This window comes from Dromiciops gliroides, chromosome 2, assembly GCF_019393635.1.
Source record: "Dromiciops gliroides isolate mDroGli1 chromosome 2, mDroGli1.pri, whole genome shotgun sequence".
In the NCBI taxonomy this organism is placed as follows: Eukaryota; Metazoa; Chordata; class Mammalia; order Microbiotheria; family Microbiotheriidae; genus Dromiciops; species Dromiciops gliroides.
In genome coordinates this window covers 550431426-550454402 of record NC_057862.1, presented here as the reverse complement: position 1 = coordinate 550454402, position 22977 = coordinate 550431426, and the positions used below count along the sequence as shown (strand labels likewise).

Below are 22977 nucleotides of genomic sequence, written 5' to 3'. Positions count from 1 at the left end.
AGTTGTTAGGATTCAAGTACTCTCCCCAAACTATTTCATATGTATAGATATAGATATAAACAGATCATATATGTGCGTGTAGGCTTCTCAGGGGTAAGGGGCGTTTTTAAATTTTGTCTTTGTACCCCTAGCACCTAGACACAATGTTTTGCACATAGCAGATATTTAATAAAAGTTTGTTGGATTAGACTAGATTAGAATGCTAATTAACAAACGTTACCATTCTGTTAATCTTTCAGGTAAAAATTATTTGAAACAACTGTTGGAAAAAGTAGAAGAAACTGTATAGAGAACAAATTCCATTTGGCACTGGAAATGCAACATCAGAATGCTGATACCCATAGAACTCAATGGAAACCATGGTACTAATGTCAGCTTACATGGCTAGTCTTGGTCAGGAAACTCAAGGAAGACATTTCAATTCGTTTTCATCAATCTGAGGATCATTACATAAATAAGATCTTTGTATTAGCTAGATGAAAATAGATAAGGGCTCCTTTTAGGTGGGAGATGTATCCATAGAGAGAGATCAATGAGTCAGCTGAATAGGTAACTGATTTTTATTAGAAGACATTTTCTCAGGGTAAAGAGCCAGGAGGTAACATGGCATAATGGAGAGATTTCTAGATCTGCCATCAGGAACACCTGAGTTCAAATACTGCTTCAAATACCTACTAACTGTGATCCTAGGCAAGTCATTTAACCTCTCTGAACCTTAATTTCCTTATCTGTAAGATGGAGCTAATAATGGTACCAGCCTCACAGGGTTGTTGTGAGGATCAGATGAGATAATGTATATAAAGTGATCTACCAACTTTAAAGAGCAGCTAGGTAGCTCAGTGGATAGAATGCTGAGCCTGGGGTCAGGAATATCTGAGTTCAAATCTGGCCTCAGACACTTAGTAGCTGTGTGATCCTGGGCAAGTCACTTAACACTATTTACCTCAGTTTCCCTCATCTGTAAAATGAACTGGAGAAGGAAATGGCAAACCACTCCAGTATCTTTGCCAAGAAGACCCCAAATGGGGCATGAAGAGTCAGACACTGATGAAAGGACTGAACAAAAACACACATTTTAAGGAGTTGTATAAGATACTATTTATAAGAATGGCAATAAACCACAGATGACCTTTTTAAGAGAAAAAAAAGTTTAGCCTTGGGGCAGCTAGGTGGCGCAGTGTATAGAGCACCAGCCCTGGATTCAGGAGGACCTGAATTCAAATCCAGCCTCAGACACTTGACACTGACTAGCTGTGTGACCCTGGGCAAGTCACTTAACCCCAATTGCCTCACTTAAAAAAAAAGTCTAGCCTTTCAAAGTTTACATGGTTTTTTTCTTTCTTACTGTTGACACTTACGTGAACACTGCAGTTGATAAAGGGGGAATACCCATCAAAGCCTGGCACCCATGAGATCAGGAGGGTATGTGCAGTCCTGTTCTTGATGCTGACATCACTTGGTGCAGAGGGAATGGCTAAGAGAAAAGATAAAAATCAGAAAATACCTCAATGACAACAATTCAATATCCAAGTTCTTCAAAAACATGTGAATCTTCAGAGAGGTAGGAAATTACTAGAAAAAATACTGCATACACCGTCAGATAAAGATAGTTGTCTCATATATTTTTGAACATTTTTCTATCTTTTAAGAGAGAATATAATCTGGCTTATGTAATAAAGGCAAATCACATTAATAAAATGTATTTTTAAAAAATATATACATGGGGGACAGCTAGGTGGCACAGTGGATAAAGCACTGGCCCTGGATTCAAGAGAACTTGAGTTCAAATCTGGCCTCAGACACTTGACACTTGCTAGCTATATGACCCTGGGCAAGTCACTTAACCCTCATTGCCCCAGGGGAAAAAAAAAGCTCTTAAAAAAATGTGTCAGACAGTCACTTGGTTATTGTCAAGTCTCCTGGTGCTTCTTATGGGGAGAAAAATAACAATTCACACTTCAGAAAAGGCATGGTTAATTCAAAATATTCATTAATTACCTACTTTCCATGTGCAGGCACTATATTGGTCACAAGGGATGCAAAGATAGATCTGATAAGGCTCCTGCTCTCCAAGGACTAACAAACAACCTTACTGATAAACCAAGAACTACCATAAACCTAATAAAAATTTCCAGCTACAGAGAAATAGCTCCTAGAGGCAGAAGAAAGGGCATGTATAAACATTCTTTTTTTTGTTTTTTGGTTTTTTTGCGGGGTAATGGGGGTTAAGTGACTTGCCCAGGGTCACACAGCTAGTAAATGTCAAGTGTCTGAGGCCGGATTTGAACTCAGGTACTCCTGAATCCAGGGCCGGTGCTTTATCCACTGCGCCACTTAGCCGCCCCTATGTATAAACATTCTTTTTTTTTTTTTTTAATTTTTTTTAGTGAGGCAATTGGGGTTAAGGGACTTGCCCAGGGTCACACAGCTAGTAAGTGTTAAGTGTCTGAGGCCAGATTTGAACTCAGGTACTCCTGACTCCAGGGCCGGTGCTCTATCCACTGTGCCACCTAGCTGCCCCCTATAAACATTCTTAATGAAAATTTAAGGTGGATCTGAAACCTGCCTATTTGCTCTCAGGTAGACCTGAAACACAAATGACAGATTACGGAATCCCAGCCCCCTTCATCAACACAAAAATTTTACCTGATGTAGAAATAGGTCTAAATGTGTAGATTTACCTGAAGATAAGCACATATGAATAGCTGTCAACCTCCTTGTCTGAACTGTTTGTAGTTCTATTCTCTAAATGTAAATAAAGTTTCAAGATTTGGAACTTTTTTTCCCAAAGCCAAATGAAGATTCTGGCATCAATGGAAAAATAAATATGAGAAAGAGGAAGGGAAGGGATGGGGGGGGGCAGAAGAGAGAGAGAGATTGAGCGAGAGAGCGAGAGCGAGAGCGAGAGCGAGAGAGAGAGAGAGAGAGAGAGAGAGAGAGAGAGAGAGCGAGAGAGAGAGGGAGGGAGGGAGGGAGGGAGAGAGAGAGAGGACTAGTGATAGGAGGAAAGATTTAGAACTCAAAGGAACCTTAGAATTCACCTCCTTCAAACCCATCTTCTCACAGACAAGGAATCTGTGACCTAAAAGGGTTGTCTCTCAAAAGCAGTAAATGACCAAGATTCAAATGTAGGTCCTCTGACTCCGTATCTACCAATCTTTCCAACACTCCACTTAAGTAAGTAGAACCAAGATTCCTTGGAAAATTTTCATCCCTTTTTAGCTCTCCTATAATCATAGCCCTTAAATCTTGCTGGATTAAGCACTTAATAAAAACTCACATTTATATAGTGCCTTAATGCTTACAAAGCATTCTCCTCACAAATCTGTTAAGATTTGGATTTTATGGATAAGGAAACAGGCCTAAGGAAGTTGCAACACTTGCCCATGATTATACAGTTAGTAAGTAACAGAGCTGGGTCTCAAACCCATATCTAACTTCAAATTTCAAAGGTTACTGGAATGCTTTATAAACAACCACTCTCAAAATGAATCAGCCCCTAAGCTCCTGAATTCAAAAAGCAGAGTTTGGTATGTGGGTAAAATCAGCATTCTGTTCAGCTGACACAACATGAAGTAGAATTCACCTGAAACAATGGAGTGATGGATTATTTGCAAAGCTGCCCTAAATCATTCAGCTTTGGAGTACAAGAATAATGATTGGGTTTCATAACCAGAGGTGCACTTCATATACAATAGTAAATTTGGCTCTGAGTAAAGGGGCTACTTGGGGAAAGATTTTAAAAGATATCAATGGAAAAATCTTTTTCAAATCATCTTATTATGGTAGAATTTATATAAACTCATGGCTGCAGGGTCTACTCTAAGTACCAAATTAAAAATGCCTGTGATTTCCTTACAAATGCTACTTGTTTCAGATTTTTTAAAAATTCTAGAATATTTGAATATGTTACGCTTCATATTTTCCCCCCAGGGAATCACCCTCCCTCTGGGAATCTTGGAATTCCTAACATTCTCATGGAAATTATAGTAATGCCATTTGGAATGAAGGAAGGAAGGAAGGAAGGAAGTCATAGTCCCTCTGCCATGAACTTTCAGTTTGATTCTTCTATGTCAAATGAAAAAAACCTTTAGAAACCTAGACTTCAGTAGCTTGATAAAACTCGAAATGTTGCAGTATCTTTACCAGGACCTTTAGTTAGCAGGATGATCATAAATTACTCCTGCTTTTTCTTAAATATCATATAGAAATATATGAAATTAACTTAAAGGATAATAAACATTTAATATAGCAAACAAAATACTAACAGGTAAGTTTAAGGGGGCAGCTAGGTGGCGCAGTGGATAAAGCACCGGCCCTGGATTCAGGAGGACCTGAGTTCAAATGAGGCCTCAGACACTTGACACTTACTAGCTGTGTGATTCTGGGCAAGTCACTTAACCCTCATTGCCCTGCAAAATAATAATAATAATTTAAATAATAATAAAAGGTAAGTTTAATTAAACTATTAAGGTACCTATGTATCTTACCTTGGCTGAGGTACTTCATTTTTCCAATCTACCTTTTCTGGTTTATTATACATTACTCCCCTTCATACAGTCTTAGATCCAGCCAAACTAACCCTCTTCCTATGTTTCATACCTGATACTTAGCTAGGTGGTAAAATGGACAGAACTCTGGATCTAGAATCAGGAAGACCTGAGTTCAAATTTGACCGTAGACACTTAATAGCTTGGTGATCCTGGCAAGTCACTTAACCACTGTCTGCTTCAATTTCCTCATTGGTAAAATGGGGATAATAATCGCACCTGGGTAGCTATGTGGTGAAGTGGATAGAGTGCCAGGCCTGGAGTCAGGAAGAACCAAGTTCAAATCCAGCCTCAGACACTTAGTAGCTATGTGACCCTGGGCAAGTCACTTAACCCTATTTGCCTCAGTTTCCTCATCTGTAAAAATGAGCTGGAGAAGGAATGGCAAACCACTCCAGTATCTTTGCCAAGAAAACCTGATATAGGGGACACAAAGAGTCAGACACAACTGAAACAACTGAACAACAAATAGCACCTACCTCCCAGGGTTGGTGAGGAAAAATTGTAAAGCACTTTGTAAATGTTAAAGGGCTATATAAATACTAGCTATTATTATCATTGTTATTATTATTATCATCATCATTATTATTGATATTATTATTATTATTATTATTATGCTTTATCTCCATCTCTGCAAATTTGCCCAAGTTGTCCAGCACACCTGGAATAGACTCCTTCACTTCTACCTCTTAGAATTCCTGGTTTCCTTCAAAACTCACCTCAAGTATCTTCTTCCACATGAATCTTCTTCTGACTGTCTTTGCTACTAATGTCTCCCCTGAAAAAATTTATTTATTTTGCATAACCTTATTTAGGGCATAGGTGTGACAGCCATTCACAGAGTAATGCCTCACACCAATTACTAAGACACCTAGTTATTCTCTAGTTTTATTTGCCCACACCAACCTATCTTCACATTGACAAGTATGAGTTCCCAGAGAAGAACCCCAACTACAAGACTACACTCAAATTCTCTCAGGGTCCTAAGAAGTAACTCTATTTTGAAGGATACATTTTCCCTCCTCACCTCCATAGTTCTTAAATCACCACCAGCATGCTTTCATTTACACTCACAATACTGTCACATTAGATCTTAAACCTAACCATTTATTTAAACATAAGACAAAAACAATAATAACTGCAATGGGCACTCAAATAAGGCAAATGCAGTAATAATAAATACATCATAGTCTACACATAAACTTGGGTTACACTCTCCCACCAATTTAGTATCTGTGGAGGAGAATGGATATACACTTAGAGAAACCTGCAAGAGGATAACGTGAGGAACCTATGTGCTCAAGGTAACTGAAAACTTCAGGCTTTGATGTCATCAAAACATTCAAGAAAATCTATACCACAGGAAGTTGCTTCTCTGATAAATGCTACCCCCCTTCTATTCCTCACTAGTTTCCAGCTAGGCAAACTGCTCTTAAACACAATAACTCTTAAAAGATAGCTGAGAAAAGTTCAGCTAGCAATTTCCTTTAAGTTAAAAAACAGCAAAGCTCATTAGTTTGCTTCTCTCTGAGTAATTAAGATAACTCCAGATAACTATTCACTCATCTTGAGTATCACTATCAGTATCTTGATAGATACTGCATCATCTGGGGCAGCTAGGTGGCGCAGAGGATAGAGCACCGCCCCTGAATTCAGGAGGACCTGAGTTCAAATCCGGCCTCAGACACTTAAGACTTACTAGCTGTGTGACCCTGGGCAAGTCACTTAACCCCACTTGCCCCCCCCCCAAAAAAAAGATACTGCATCATCCAATCAGCTAATAGCAAACATAACTCACGGTAAAGATCTTGTGTTAAAGCTTTGAACAAAACAGAAAAGATCAGGTAATCTTCATGTACCAGAATGCCACTATGACCAATCAGCTTGTAGCACACAGAATAACAGAATAGCTACAAAAATTGTCTTTCCCACTCTACTCTTCCCTCTGAAATCAAAGGTAGTAGAAGAGAACAGAACAATAAAAGCTTCTTTTTGGGGCAGCTAAATGGTGCAGTGGATAGAGCACCAGCCCTGGAGTCAGGAGGACCTGAGTTCAAATCCGACCTCAGACACTTAACACTTACTAGCTGTGTGACCCTGGGCAAATCACTTAACCCCAATTGCCCCACCCCCCCAAAAAATATACATATACAAGCTTCTTTTTTTAATCATAAAAGTATTTTATTATTTTCCAGTTACATGTAAAGATAGTTTTCAACATTTGTTTTTAAAAGATATTTTTGGGGGGAAGGGCACAGCAAATGAGGGTTAAGTGACTTTCCCAGGGTCACACAGCTAGTAAGTGTCAAGTGTCTGAGGCTGGATTTGAACTCAGGTCCTCCTGAATCCAGGGTCTGTGCTTTATGCACTGCACCACCTAGCTGCCCCCTTCTTCATTCTTTATCTACTACTTTCAGTAATGGAGATTAGAGCTTCCTGGAACTCATAGACTCACTTTTCACTTATGAGGTAAAAACTCACAAAATCTCTCCTATGAAATTAATGGCTTATATCTAATCATCTTGTTGACTCCAATCAGTTTTTTGATTTTTCATTTTGTGAGCTTTACCCACTTAGCCCTTAAAAACAGTTATATGAAAATGAGCTGGGGATCACATTATCCTGCAGCTTCAACTAAAAAGGCCCAATTTCATCATCTGTGCCTCTGACAACTGCATTTCTTTATACTTTAATTTTAGCAGTTTTAAATAAAAGTTCACTCCCTGCTCCCTTTAAGCCATCAAACTGTTCACCTTCAAAAGTAGCATCAAACCCAAAATCCAAATGGATCTTCATGGGCTATATATTGATTTAGAAAGTCACCATTTAACATTATCTATGTTTTTTTGTTGTTATTTTGTTAAATACTTCCCAATTACATTTCAATCTGATTTAAGCTGCACTTTGGAGTGTCAGGGGAAAGAGAGTCACATCTTTGATATCTCTGCTCTACACCCTTTATAAGGGGATTTAAACCTTTATATTTATGATATAGTTCATTTTCTGTCCTGAACTACTCACAGCCTACTTGAAACCAGTATTTCTTTACATGAAGGTTTTTTAAAGCAATTTTTATTATGCCAAAGTTTTTTTTTCTACTCCTTTTATGTGCCAAAGTGTTAACCTATGATAGAGGCAATAGACTACATTTTTTGGTGAAGAAGCCACCCTGAGGCTTCTACAACTGTGGAGGAAGTTCACCTAAAGCCACAGTTCTAACCATACTGAAAACTCTACAGCCTGTTGATATTACAGAGAAACCTCTTTAAGTCAATAGATCATCTAAGACTTTGGCTCTGACACACAGTAAACTCCCAGTGACCAGATGGCTCTACTTCTTCTTTCTACTTCCTAAATGGAGACATTCCCCAAGGGGGGTTGCCCTTTCCTCTCTTTTCTCTATACCCTCTCCCATGGCTATCTCATCTACTGCTACAGTCTCAATGATTATCCCTAGGAGGATGACTCCTAAATCTATCTTCATCCTTGATCACTATCCTAAGCTGTAGACCCACATTTCTACCCCCTAGACATGTCTACCTCAATATACCACCAGTGCCTTAAACTCAACATGTCCGAAACTGAACTCTTCATCTCCCTCCAAAATCTCCTCCTAACTTCTTTTTTCTATTAACGGTGTCACCATTCTCTCAATCATTGAGACTCGAAATCTTAGTCAGCTTCCTCACTGTAATCTATTTCTATCATCACTCTATTTTCACTGCAACTAACTTCTTGCCTGCTAATGTAATAGCCTCCCTGCCTGATATCCCTGTCTCCAGTTTCACTTCTTTCCAATTCTTCCTACTAGGATAATCTATATTCCTATTAGGATAATCTTCCTAATTCATAACTCTGTAAACCTCACTCCTCTATTCAAAACTCTCAACAGTTTTCTACTACCTACCAAATCAAATCCAAATTCCTTAGCCTGGCATTCAGGGCCCTCAGCCTTTCCAATCTTATTTCCTACTACTTCCCTTCATCCCAGCTCTATTCCAGGACTTCTTGTCCTTTCCCAAGCATATCCTTCACTTTCATACCTTTCCAAATAAAGAAGATAACAGGATGCCCCCAGCCCTCCCTCATTTTCCAATTAAATCCTATGCCTCCTTCAAGGAATTAAGATACCAATTACTTTATAATTCTTACCCCATCTACCAGTCCAAAATAATCTCTTCCTCTACTGAGCTTCTATAGAATTTTGAACTTCTCCAAATTTGTTTTAGGGTATTTGTGTGCCCTAGATAAAGTTTGAAAAATAAATCCCCTATGGGTTCCCGTCCTGCAGAAACTTTGTACTTTAACTGTAACATATGCAACTAATGATCATTAAAAAACCTTTGTGCCAAAGTGAGAGGAATTTGGGGGAACTAAAAATATGTTCACACAAAAAAAATGCCAGAAAGATTCGTTTGTTAAATTCCTCCTCTTTATCCCCTTCTCCTACCATTTCACTTCATGCCACACTCTCTAAAGTGGCCTACCTGCCTAGCCCTAGTCCTAGCTCTGACTTATGTTAATCTCCTTTCTCTTCCTCCTATACTGTAAGCTGCTTGAGAGCAAAGACCAAGGGTTATCTCTGTATCTCCTTCAGAGACTAGCATAATTTGAAGAATAAGTTCTCAATAAATGCTTGCTGAATTATCATAGAATCACAGAATGATACAACTAGGAATCATGGGATACTGAAGGCTTAAATGACTTGGTTCAAATACCAATTATGTTATGATTCTCCCTCCACCCTCTAGCCCCAAAAGGTCTCTTCCTCCTTTGAGCTTTTATACCATTTTGTACCTCTCCATGTTATGTATTAAATTTGTGTCCCTGTATTTGTGTGCTTAAATAGTTACATGGTTTGTTAATGGTTGTAACTAGAATCTGGGGTTCTTCTAAGTTCAGTGCTTTTTTCCTCTATAACATTCTGCCTCCAACTGAAAATGCTCACATTATACTGACTCAGTCAAAATTACAAAGTTGTCAGGGGGCAAAGTTTAATAGACAATGGTTGATTTTTTTAAAACCACCAAAAAACAAAACTTTCTCCTAATCTTAAAAAGTACCATGAAGGGGAGAAACTCTTAATGAGACATTACAACTGATACATGTATTACGGTGTGCATTTGTGACAGTGACAGATGATTTACAGAATCACTGAAAAGTGATTGTTGACATTTGGATGTTCTTTTCCTTCCAAGTTTAGGGTTAGTGCAGCTTTGGTCCAGGATTATAAAGCTGCCCTATCTTCCTACAAATCTATAAGTGGACTGCAACCTGAGACAACTGCTATTGTGATGGAAGATCACTTCTAGTCATCCTTAGCTATATTATGGAACCCTAGCCCAGGAAAGATGGGGGTGGGAGGTAGGGAAGGGAAGGAGTGAGGAAGATTGAGAAGGGAGTAACTGACTCATTTCCTCCAAACCCTCCCCTCAACCTCAGGGCAAACCATTGGCTGCTCCCTTGCTCAAGCCTTTGGTTTGCCCTGGCAAACAACACAAAGCCCATTCTGCAGAGTCCTCAAAGAACCTCTTCTAGGAATAAAGGTTGTTTTTTTCCTATGTGGCTAGGAAGGAGGCTGTACTCCTGCGGGAAGGATTAAGGGAGATTATACAGAAAACATTCTCCTAGATTTTCTTCTGGAAATGTAGAAGGTAATATGCAAAGCAAGAAAAACAGATACATAATAGCCTCTCTCCCACTTACCTTTTATATTAACCTGTCCTTCCTTGGATACAGTCAACCCTTTATCATTGTGAGCTTCACAACTAAATGTTGCTGTTTCAGCCAGCCCTGTGGGAGAAAGAAGGTCAATGAGAAGAGCATCAGAGCATTATCAATGTAGAACTGGCAAAGATCTTGGAAGTTCTCTAGGCCAACTCCCCCAACAAGAGCAAAGAAACAAATTATGGTTTATTATTTAGAATCCAAAGCCCTCATTTTCTTTCTATTCCTATTTTTGAGGGGGTTTGTCTTCTCAAACCCTAAAAAACAAGCTGGTTTTGAACAGCTTCTGGCTTTTAAAAGAAACTAGCCTGGAATGAAACGTTGCCCTGCAGAAAAGGGGCACTATCGGTCAAGTTCTATTCTGAAGAGCTTTCTTCTGCCAAAAATGGGAAGAAAATCTTGTACAGTCAGATCGCTTGTGTTTGTTTCCCTGACGCTGTGCTTTTGAACAGATACAATGAATAACAAAACTGCTTCATTTTGGTTTCCAAATACTGAACGGAAGGGTGGGTGGGAGGTGCAGGCTTCAGTGTTGGGAAGAGCTGAAGCTAGCATGTGCTCCTAGGCCACGCAGTGTTCTGATACTATGAAATAATGTGAAATTAGGAAAAACTCCAAAGTCTCTTTGAATTCATCAGAAAGAATTATCCTGGGGCAGCTAGGTGGCGCAGTGGATAGAGCACCGGCCCTGGAGTCAGGAGTACCTGAGTTCAAATCCGGCCTCAGACACTTGAGACTTATTAGCTGTGTGACCCTGGGCAAGTCACTTAACCCCAATTGCCTCACAAAAAAAAAAAAAAAAAAAAGAATCATCCTGGGGCGGCTGGGTGGTGCAGTGGATAAGCACTGGCCCTGGATTCAGGAGGACCTGAATTCAAATCCAGCCTCAGACACTTGAGACTTATTAGCTGTGTGACCCTGGGCAAGTCACTTAACCCCCACTGCCCTGCCTAAAAACAAAAAAGAAAGAATCATCCTATAGAACATATTATCTGTTTTACAGGGGGTACTGTCAGTGGAATGAGATTCAGAAAAACAATTGTAGGAAATACTTGATGCTCCTAAGCAATGAAATGTTACTACATAAACCCAAGGCTTTGCTCTGTGAACCAGGCCTCACAGAAAGAATTCCACATAAGGAGGATTTCCTAATAGCTCACAGTGCCACCATTTACAAATATCTCTCTATTTTTCTCTGCTATGCACCTGAGAAGTTCAGTGTACCTAGTTAAGAGGAAGATAAAATGGGGGCACTGATGATACATGATCTGTATTTTAGGAGGGACAATGATAAACTGGAGGATGTCCCATGGATACCAACCAAGATGGTGAAGGGCCTTCTATCTGGGCATGTTATAGTAGGGATTTCTTTATGGTATAGATTGAGGTAGGTGACCTCTGAAATCCATCCCAACTTCAAGATTCTGAGTCTTCTTTCTGACTTTAACTTTCTTTAGGGAAAGGTCAGCTTTCAGAGAATGAGTGGGAAGCACAAAGTTTCAACCAGGTTCCAAGAGATAAGTGGGTGGTTTGCTGGACAATAGACAAAAAGGCTGCAATGGAGAGAAGCCAGGCCAAATTGGCATGAAAGGAGGGCTATGCCAGTTTAGGAGATTAGAAAGCAGATCATCAGTAGGCACCCAGGTCAATGTTACTAAGTGTCACTTGTCCAAAGAGATCAAAATATATCTGAGGCAAGTAGCAAGGGGTGGGTGGGTGGGGAGGAGATGGAGATTTGAAGGACTTTTATTTCTGATAGCCCACCCAAGGAGTAGGAAAGGTTGCTAAGAAATGTATGTGTGCTTATTTTTATGCTTACATATAGTTAATTGTTATCTGAGAAGGGAAGACATTGGCATAAAATCACTTCCTGACTGGAGGAGCACCTTCCAGCAAAGTTGATTTGGTGGGTATGCTATAGAGGGGATGTTTTTTCAATTACAGGTTGAACTACATGGTCCTCTTCCAGCCCTGAAATTCTGTGACTCCATAATATAAAAAAGTAGGGTTGGTAAACATGAGAAAATAATTTAGCTTTGGCAGAGAATAATTTTGCCATCCTCTTTATGTTTGTAAAATATGCAGCTGATGAGAGCAATCTGCTGTTAAATGATATTGGTGTGGCACACAGGCAAAAATTCAGAGTTGTCTAGCAACAGGTTTCAGAATTAAAAGGGATCTCACAGGGTTATCTGGCCCAGACAGTTCTAAGTGCCTTAAGGACCTGAGACCAAGCATTCCTATTCTATTGCAATGATCTCTAGAATTTCACTGAGTGCCCCATTCACTACTGCATTTAATGCCATGTTACAATTAAGAAATGTTTTTTTTTTCTATCTAAAATTCTTTTTTAAAAATACTTGTCCCTGTCCTCTTGTTTGGCTCCTTTTGGAAAACACCTTCACAAGCAATAGCAACTAGGGCTCTTTATGCAAGGAGTACTTCTGAAACAGTTTTAAGGAACATTCAGTACAGGATGTCCCCATGACAATTAGAGTTGCTGAGGGAAGCCAAACAATGTTTTGGGTTTATTTTTAGTTTTTTCTTTTTAAAGCAGTTAGACCAGTCCCCTAGGCTATAGATGAAGCAATTCTATGAATGAATCAGATGAGCAATTCTTGCCTTTGTGCTAACATTAACTTTCTAATTGAAACAACCAATAAGAATTAATTTCTGTATTGCTATGACCTAGAACCTAAAAAGATAAAATCTAGAGCTGGAGATCACAAGAAGTTGAATACTTACTTAAAAAATAAATACAGTTTTTGATGTTTAAATGTGGATTATTTTGCTTTGGGTGTTTTAAATTGTATCCGTAGAGGGGTGATCTCACTATCTGAAGGTGAAAAACAAGGGTCTTTGGGGGAGGGGAAGGAAACAAGCATTTATTAAGTGCCTCCTATGTGTCAGGCACTACGCTAAGTGTTTTTAAAATATATCATTTGATCTTCTATCAACTCCAAGAGGCAGGTGCTGTCATGAGTCCTTTTTCCTCATCCTCAGGATTTGAACTGAAGTCTTTTTGATACCAAATCCAGCCCTCTATCCATTGCACTCCCTAGCTGCCTCCTTTAGTTAACATCCTGACATTGCAAGGAAGCATGCTGGGCTTCAAAAATCTTCTCACAGTAAAATTAATATGGACATATATAACCTATATCAGATTGCTTTCTGTATTGGGGATGGGGGAGGGAAGGGAGGGAGAGAGAAAAATTTGGAACTAAAAATCTTATGAAAAGAAATGTCGAAAACTATCTTTAACTGGAAAATAATAAAATACTTTTATGATAAAAAACTTTTTTTAAATAAAAAAATGTTTCGGATGTCAAAGAGTTCCAAAGTACCTTAGATCACAGCCATAATTTATGGGGTCACTGGTGGATGAGACATCAACATTTAAAGGGTATTGTTAGCACTTGAACCTCCTTCAGAAGTAATAGAAACAAGGAGCTTGGCATCCAGGAAGATACTGTACGGTCCTCTTCCACCCTGCTCCTTTACTCATCAACAGCCTCACCTCAGTAAGTTCCTCCATGGCCTGTCCCTGCCCCAACACAGGACAAGTGTCCAAGGATCTCTTCCTTACAGGGCTTGTGTTCTCTCCCCAAAAGGAACTTGCCTTAAAAAGTTGTTTTGAGGGCATGTTATATGCAGTTTCTCCAGCCCCCCCCCCCAAAAAAACCTACTAGAAATGGTTTTTCCCTTTGATACCAGATGGTATTCAAATGTGGATTACCAATGAATCTGTTCAAGCCATAGACTTAAGTTGCCACTCTCATTTATCTATCTATCTATCATCTCTCTCTCTCTCTCTCTCATCTATCTATCTATCTATCTATCTATCTATCTATCTATCTATCTATCTATCTATCTATCTATCTATCTATCCATCTATCTATCTATTTATTTTTACCTAACTGTACAGGGAAATCCTTAGGGTAGTAAGTAAGCTCCCATTAATGGGATCATAAAATTTAAGGAATCCTAAATAATCACATTTACCTTATCACATCTATTCATTCAACAAAGCTGTATTAAACACTAATTCCATGCAAGGAACTATGCTAGAAGATGCAGACACAAAGATAAAGTAATGAAGTCCTCAGCATCAAGGGGATATTTATATTCTCTAAAAGGGAGTGTAGTGGGGGTGGTGGGGAGGCAGGAAGAAGAATTGGAGAGGATCTATCACCTACTCAGGCAAATATAAGATAAGGCAGAGTGTGACAAGGTACAGGAGAGAGGAAATTAAATGCTCTGGAAATATTTGAGAGCAGAGAAAATTTTCACCTGAAGGTATTAGGGAAGGCTATGTAGATGAGATGGTATTTGAAATGAGCCTTGAAGAAAGATAAAAGATTCAAGAGGGGATGATGATAAAGGATTGCATTCCAGGCATGGGGGTAGAAGAGGCATGTAAGGTAATAATAACAATAATAATGATAATGACAATAATAGAATTTGCCTAGCACTTTAAGGTTTGCAAGATGCTTTACATATATTAACTCATTTGAGCCTCACAACAACCCTGCCAGGTATGCCCACTTTACAAAAAAGGAAACTTAGGTTGAGAAAGGGCAAGTGACTTGCCTAGTGTGGCATTACTAATAAATATTTGGAGGTAGAAATTAGAACTCAGTTCTTCCTGACTACAAGCCTAACACCCAATCTGTTGTACTATCTAGCTGCCTAAGTAAATTATAGTGACAATCAGCACCAATGGTAAAAATATGGTACAAAAGAGAGTGAAACCAGATAACAGATTTAGAGCAGTCCAACCTCCTCATTTTACAAAATAAGAAACCAAGCCCAGGAGAGGTGAAGTGATTTGTCCAATGCAAAGCCAACAATGAAAGTAAAATTCTCAGACTATACCCGGATCCAGGACTTTCTTCTAACACACTCAAGGGTGTGATCTCCATCAAAGATCAATTAATTTTACTCTTTTCCCTGACCAATGACTACTCTAAACCCAGTACCTCTATGAAAATACATACACAAGTTTTCCCCCACAAGGGGTATAACTCCTCAAAGTGCATATCCTACTTGTGGGGGTCAGAAGCATCATCTCCACAAACAAAGGGCAATATATTGAATACTATCCAACTGAAGCCCACTAGGCACAGATTTTTTTTTATTATTATTCCTGGGGCTTGGGTAGAACAACAAAGCAATTATTTGTTTTTTGTCTTGTTTATTTTTAGTGAGGCAATTGGGGTTAAGTGACTTGCCAGGGTCACACAGCTAGTAAGTGTTAAGTGTCTGAGGCCGGATTTGAACCCAGCTACTCCTGACTCCCAGGGTCGGTGCTCTATCCACTGCGCCACCTAGCTAGCCCCAACAAAGCAATTATTAGCCATGATTCCTTAAATATACTATAATATTAGAGACAAAATATTAGTGGAAGGAAAATTCATTGCCTTCCTGTTCACAAATTTGTGTCCTTGTCTAAATCTGTCTGAAACGATCACAGCTACTGAAGTGTTTTTTTGTTTCTCTATTCAAAGTTCTTTATTTCAGCAGATTAGAAAAGCACAAACCTGGGCCAATGACATGCAAAATTACTACATCCTTAAACTGTTGGATATATATCTGAATTTTTCACAAGGGAGATTCATCTAATAACAAAGAGGTTTAATTCCTCATATGTCAAAAGGACTTTCTCCTATAAGGCAGTGCAAGGCGCTTTGACTTTCTCAAAATTATCATCCCATTTTGCAGATGGGGAAACTAAGGCTCAGAAAGGAAACACTAACCCCTTTATGTATACATAAGGTATAAGCTAAAAACAGCAAAACAAAACAAAAAACACCCAGGCCTTGCTTTAAAAAACACACCTGTTCAAAATGAGTGGCCCAGGGGCAGCTAGGTGGCGCAGTGGATAGAGCACTGGCCCTGGAGTCAGGAGTACCTGAGTTCAAATCCAGCCTCAGACACTTAACACTTACTAGCTGTGTGACCCTGGGCAAGTCACTTAACCCCAATTGCCTCACTAAAAAAAAAAAAAATGAGTGGCCCACTTCAAGATAATTGGCTAGTCAGATCAATACATCTATTAAGTACCTACTTGTATTCTCAGCAGTCCTGGGAGTCATGAGACTTGGGTTTTGGTACTTTTTAATTAACTATGGTCAGAGGATGAAGATGGCACTTAGCTCTATTCTATTCTTTTTGTGGTAAGGTGAAAGAGACCCAGTGTAGAACAATAATGTTTATAAAAGGCAGTGTGGAAATTAATGAAAATGCATTGGTCTGTAAAATGGATATAATAATGCCTACTCCAGGGTTTCCTTGAGGTTAAGAGAAGAGATCAGAAGAAAAAGGAGCCTCAAGAAGTTAAAGCCTACTATATAAATCCAAATTACTTCATTTTTCTGATGCCTAGTCATACCAGTGCTAAAATTATAAGCCCCCCTGAGGACAGGCACTGGATAGATCTAACTTACCTGAGTCCCACTAATAGGTAATTGATCACCACCAGGGGTGAGGTAGTAAATGTTTAACAAGGAAGAGGAGAGTTAGAATGTACCAAGGACATACTTATAAGTTTAATCTGCACATAAGATTTTCTAAGTCTAGACAATCAACAACAACAAATAAATCAAGCCTTGAAATTTTGTGTCTTGATAATTTCTAAGGTGTAAATGCTCGCGCTGAAAATGTAACAGTCTTTGAATCCACTCTAATACTTCTGTGGACCACTCAAGTCTTTAGCATCAGCTTGACTGCTTTTCAAACCTTTTTTTAAAAATGAGAAAATAGTCTGAACATCTAATTATTTAGAGCCAGACTCCAATTTAGACCTAACAGACTAAATTGAAGTCACAGTTTTTCACTTAAAGCTAAATTTGGAGTCGTTATATAAATAAGAATAAAGACTGTGAGCCCCACTTTGCCATTCTCAAGTTACTGATAAGGCTATTTACTACCCTGGCAAATATCAAATAAATAGTTCTCGATCTGATTGCTTCGGTTATCCAATGAAGTGATGAACTCATCACTTAAAACCACACATTTAAGCATGTTTAGACTATAGCATGACTAATCTTATAATTCTACTTTGGCATCATAATACCATGGTCAGAGGATGCAAATGATTTCTGGAGTAAAATGAAAGACACACAGAATATAACAGTGAATATAAAGGACAAGATCTGACCCATAGAATAACTGAGGCAGTGTAGTAGAAAGAACATTGGGGGGAGCTAGGTGGTACAGTGGATAGAGCACCGGCCCTGGAGTCAGGAGTACCTGAGTTCAAATCCAGCCTCAGATACATAACAATTACTAGCTGTGTGACCCTGGGCAAGTCACTTAACCCCAAATGCCTCACTTAAAAAAAAAAAAAAGAAAGAGCATTAGATTAGGAACCAAGAAGCCTGGCTTCTATTTCTAGCTTTTCCCTAATTGACTGCATGACCTTGGGCAAGTCACAGTCTCTCCAAACTTCAAATTAATCATCTGTTGAGTAGCATGATCCTAAGGTTCCTTCTAGCTTATGAAACTATAACTTTATGGTGTAAATAACTTGAAAACATTGTTCCTTATATATTAGTCAAAATATTGAATGTCTTTCCCACCCCATCCTAGAACATCCAGAGAGTGTGGTGTACTAGATAGAGGCACAGCCTTGGAATCAGGAAAACCTGGGTTTGAGGTCTACCTCTGACACACTTTCAGCATGAAGAGAAAGTCTTACTATGCTTTCCATTAGAAAATAAAACATATAATAAAATGAGTGGCCCATTGTTTGATATAAAAATAAAGGTCCTTATTCTGTAAATGGATTTTTAAAAGTGTGGGCAAAAAGAACTCATGATGGAAAATGTTCTCCATATCCTGAAAAAAAGAAACTGTGGATTTTGAATGCAGATTGAACCATACTGTTTCTACTTTTGTTTTTTCTTTTCTGTGGTTTTTCCCTTGTATTCTGATTCTTCTTTTACAACATGACTAATACAGAAATATGTTTAAGGTAATTGTACATATGTAACCTATATCAGATTGGTTTTTGTCTTGGGAAGGGGGAAGGGAAGGATGGTAGGGAGAAAAATTTGGAACTAAAAAACGTGAAAACAAATGTTGAAAACTATTTTTACATGTAACTGGAAAATAATAAAATACTTCTATGATTTAAAAAAAGTGTGGGCAAGTCACTTAACATCTGAATTCCCTAGGCAACTCTCAGAGACTATAAATCACAGAGGAGCTGATGATTTGCATTGGTGGTAGAAGGTGCTTCTACCAGGGACATTTCCTACTGTAATGAAAATGTAAGTCTGGATTAAAAACAAAAACATCTGTTTTTTATAAAATCTAAAGGTGATTTATAATCTGTGGATTTTTTCACTCAGGGAATAACTGTCTGTATTTTTTCCATTCTAAAAGAGACCATGTAATATTTCATAAATGCCTACAGTGTGCAAAACACCATGCTAGAAGCTGGAGGAGATACCAAGTTTTCAAAGATGGCAACATGAGCTGGTCTCAATGGTTACAATCAATGGCCATTCCTGAGGTCTCATCATTTTGGCCTTCTCTGTAGTCTTTAATACTACTGACCATCATTACCCCCTTCCTCCTTTATACTCTCTCCTTTCAGGGATATATCAATGCTACCTTTAATTATTATTATTGCCACCTTAATGTAAGGATGTGAATCATGCCAGAGTATGACAATGGAGGACTAGAGCCTCTTTTAAAACAAGAGAATGGACATAATGGGCAACTCATGACATTACAAACCTCAACTCTGGATTCCTCCTGCTACCAGACTCTTCTGCTGCTCCTGAACAATGATGACTGGATCCAAGGCAAAGTTACCTAATATCGACTGAGCCCTCTAAGAAACAAGATAATCTTTTAATTGTTCCCCAATTGATCCTCTACTGTACTCTTCACAACAGTTCTTTCTCTTTTTCTTAGTATTTTTTTCAATTACACGTAAAGATGGTTTCTAACATTTATTTTTGTAAGATTTTGAGTTCTGAATCTTCCTCCCTCCCTTCCCTCCCCCCTCCTGAAGCCAGCAAGCAATCTGATATAGGTTATATATTACATTCATGTTAAATATATTTCCACATTAGTCATGTTGTAAGAGATGAATTGGAACAAAAACAACCAAAAAACCAACAATACAAGTGAAAATAGTATGCTTCAATCTGCATTCAGATTCCATAGTTCTTTTTCTGGATGTGGAGAGCATTTGCCATTATGAGTCTTTTGGCATTGTCTTGGATCATTGTATTGCTGAGAAGGGCTAAGTCTATCACAGTTGATCAACACACAATGTTGTTGATACTATGCACAATGTTCTCTTGGTTCTTCTCATTTCACTCAGCATCAATTCATTTAAGTCTTTCCAGGTTTCTCTGAATTTTCCTGCTCATCGTTTCTTACAGCACAATAGTATTCCATCACAATCATATACCACAACTTGTTCAGCCATTCCCCAATTGATGGACATCCCCTCAGTTTCCAATTCTATGCCACCACAAAAAAGAGCAACTATAAATATTTTTGTACATATGGGCCCTTTTCCCTTTTTTATGATGGCTTTGGGATATAGACCTAGTAGTCGTATTGCTGGGTCAAAAGGTATGCATAGTTTTATAGTCTTTTGGGCATGGTTCCATATTGCTCTCCAGAAGGACTGGATCAGTTCACAATGCCATCAACAGTGCATTAGTCAGAACAGTTATTTCAAAGTTCTTCTATCTTCAAGACTCTCACACCAAATCACCATTACCATTGTCATGACTAGCATTTATATAGCATATAAAAGTTTGCAAAGTACTTTACAGATATTATCTAATTCTACCCTGGGAGGTTTGTGTTATAATTATCCCCATTTTATAGATAAGTAAAAGGGCAGGGAATAAGCATTTATATAGCACCAACTAAATGCCAGGCACTGTACTAAACACTTTAAAAATGTCTCATTTAATCTTCACAACTGCTCGAGGTAAGTGCTGTTATTATTCCCACTTTACAATTGAGGAAACTGAGGCAGACAGAGGTTAAGTGTCTGAGGCTGGATTTAAACATGAGTTTTCCTGATTCTGGGTCCTGTGTTCTGTCCACTATGCCACTTAGCTTCCCCATTCTCTCAACAGGGTACTTACACTCATACTTTACTGAGAAAATAGAGGCTGTTTACCATGATGCAGTCACATTTCTTCCTAATTCTAAATCTAGAAACTCTTTAACATCATCCTAAATTCTTTTCTCCTCTACTCCCATAACTGATGAAGGGGCATCCTTTTTCTAACCAAAGCCCACCTTTATACATGAATCTTTGATCTCATCCACTCAAGAGTCCATCCACAATCATTTGGTCTGTCAGTCAGTCAGTCTGTCTGTCTCTCCCCTTCCCTTTTTCTTTCTCTCCCTATTAAGTAAAGTTGATCATTCCTTGATGCTTAGAAACATACCTACATCTCCTCCTTCTTAAAAAACTCTCTTGCCTCACTAAAAAAACAAAACAAAACAAAAAACAAGGGCAGCTAGGTGGCGCAGCGGATAGAGCACTGGCCCTGGAGTCAGGAGTACCTGAGTTCAAATCCGGACTCAGACACTTAACACTTACTAGCTGTGTGACCCTGGGCAAGTCACTTAACCCCAATTGCCTCACTAAAAAAAACCCAAAAAACAAAAAACTCTCACTTGACCCTATGATCCCTTTAACCAATTTATTCTGTCTCTCCTCCCTTTCACAGCCAAACTCCTAGGGAAAAAAAATAAGCTGTCTCCACACATTGCCTCCTCTTCCTCTCTTTTCACTCACTTCCCAACCCCCTTAAAGTCTGATTTCTTAACCCATTACTGAAACGAACTGGTTTTCTCCAGAACTGCTTAACTGCCAAATCTAGTGGTCTTTTCTCAGAGGTGAGACAAAGGAGAGTTTCCCAACAAAAGCTTTAATTTAAATTCTTGCCACACAAACACAATTCTTACAAAAGAATGCACAATATGACTTACCAGAGACAGTTAGAACAGAAGGAGATTTTTCTGGCTTCTCATTAAGACGGTTGCTATTTTGAACCCAAAAAATTTTGACAGGTTCAGGAGGCCCCACTGCCTGACACGTGAGATTGAAGGCTGTGTTTTTGCTAACATTCATGCTCTCTGGGTGTTTAGTGAAATAAGGAAGTCCTTAAAAAGAGAAGAAAAAATAACATTTAAAAAAAACAGAAAGAAAAAGGTCCTGAGGAAAATAACAATCCTACCAGAAAAGTAGTTTATTTCTTTACAACCTTCCTGAGGCCTGGGGAAAAAACTCACTGAGCCTGTTAAAAGTCTTTAAAGAATACAATGGGGGCAGCTAGGCGGGACAGTGGATAAAGCAGCGGCCCTGGATTCAGGAGTACCTGAATTCAAATCCGACCTCAGACACTTGACATTTACTAGCTGTGTGACCCTGGGCAAGTCACTTAACCCCCATTGCCCCGTGCAGAAGAAGAAGAAGAAGAAGAAGAAGAAGAAGAAGAAGAAGAAGAAGAAGAAGAAGAAGAAGAAGAAGACAATGGCTAATTCCTACCCATAAACCTAGACCACAATTTTATTTCCCGTACAAGTTCTCCAAAGGTAACTGGATTTGTTAAAATGTAAAAAAAAAATTGTAAAAAAAAAAAAAGTAGTTTGAAAGAGTGATAATTAGAATCCATTAAAAATATTTGTAGCTCACTGCTTTAATGCAAACTCATGTTTTTTTTACTACAATAAACAAAGTCAAAGAAAAAGCATATTCATTTTATGTTCAGTTTTAGTTTTTTCACTTTATATATGTGACACAATAAGTATAATTATCATCATTATGAAGTTGGAGAGTGTTTAGAGAGGGGCAATAATGATGATAAAAGACCTCAAATTCATGCTGAGGACTGGTAGAAAGAAGTAGGGAAGAGGTACACATGCCTATAATTCCTGTTCCTTTAAAGGCTGAGGCTGGTGGATCACTTGAGCTTGGGAGTCCTGAGCTACGGTAGGCTAAACTGATCAGGTGTCCAAGCAAAGTCTGGCACCACTATGGTGAGCCCTTCCAGAAGGGGAGTTAGGAACCACAAGGCTATTTAAAGAGGAACAAATTAGCCCATGTTAGAAACAGAGCAGGTCAAAGTTCTCATGCTGATCAGTAGAGAGATCAAGAAAGGGAAGTGAAGAAAGAAGGAAGAGGAGGAAAGAAGGAGTAGGAGGAAGCAATTGTAGGAACAAAGGATAGAAATTCTATAATGTCACCTGGAACCTATATAGCATTTTTACAGTTTTCAAAGCACTTACACATACATTATCTCATTTGAACAATTAAATAGTTAAAATCCTAACTCGTGGGGCAGCTAGGTGGTGCAGTAGATAGAGCACTGGCCCTGGATTCAGGAGGACCTGAGTTCAAATCTGGCCTCAGACACTTAACACTTACTAGCTGTGTGACCCTGGGCAAGTCACTTAACCCCAATTGCCTCACACACACACACACAAAATCCTAACTCGTAAGATTTCCCACTAGAAACCCAAATATGGAGTCATTTAAAACAGAAGCTTAGCGATACCTCCAAGCATGCCAGTCAATGTATATTTGGTACATCCGCTAAAAACTGAACAGATCCAAAAGCTTCTCAAGCTTTTTTTATCTTGAGATCAGAATAATTCACTGGTTCTAGTTTGAGTATCCTAGGAATGTTGGAAAGTTGGTTGTTTGGAG

At 38.7% G+C, this 22977-nt stretch overlaps 1 protein-coding gene across 1 annotated transcript in view; it reads right to left on the bottom strand.

Annotated features, from left to right (window-relative positions):
* The window catches only part of MERTK (MER proto-oncogene, tyrosine kinase), a 128760-nt gene that overhangs the window by 68348 nt on the left and 37435 nt on the right, over window positions 1-22977 (bottom strand). Inside the window, 3 exon segments of the mRNA XM_043989625.1 lie at window positions 1359-1474; window positions 10257-10343; window positions 21258-21431. Of these exon segments, the coding sequence (XP_043845560.1) occupies window positions 1359-1474; window positions 10257-10343; window positions 21258-21431 (377 nt within the window).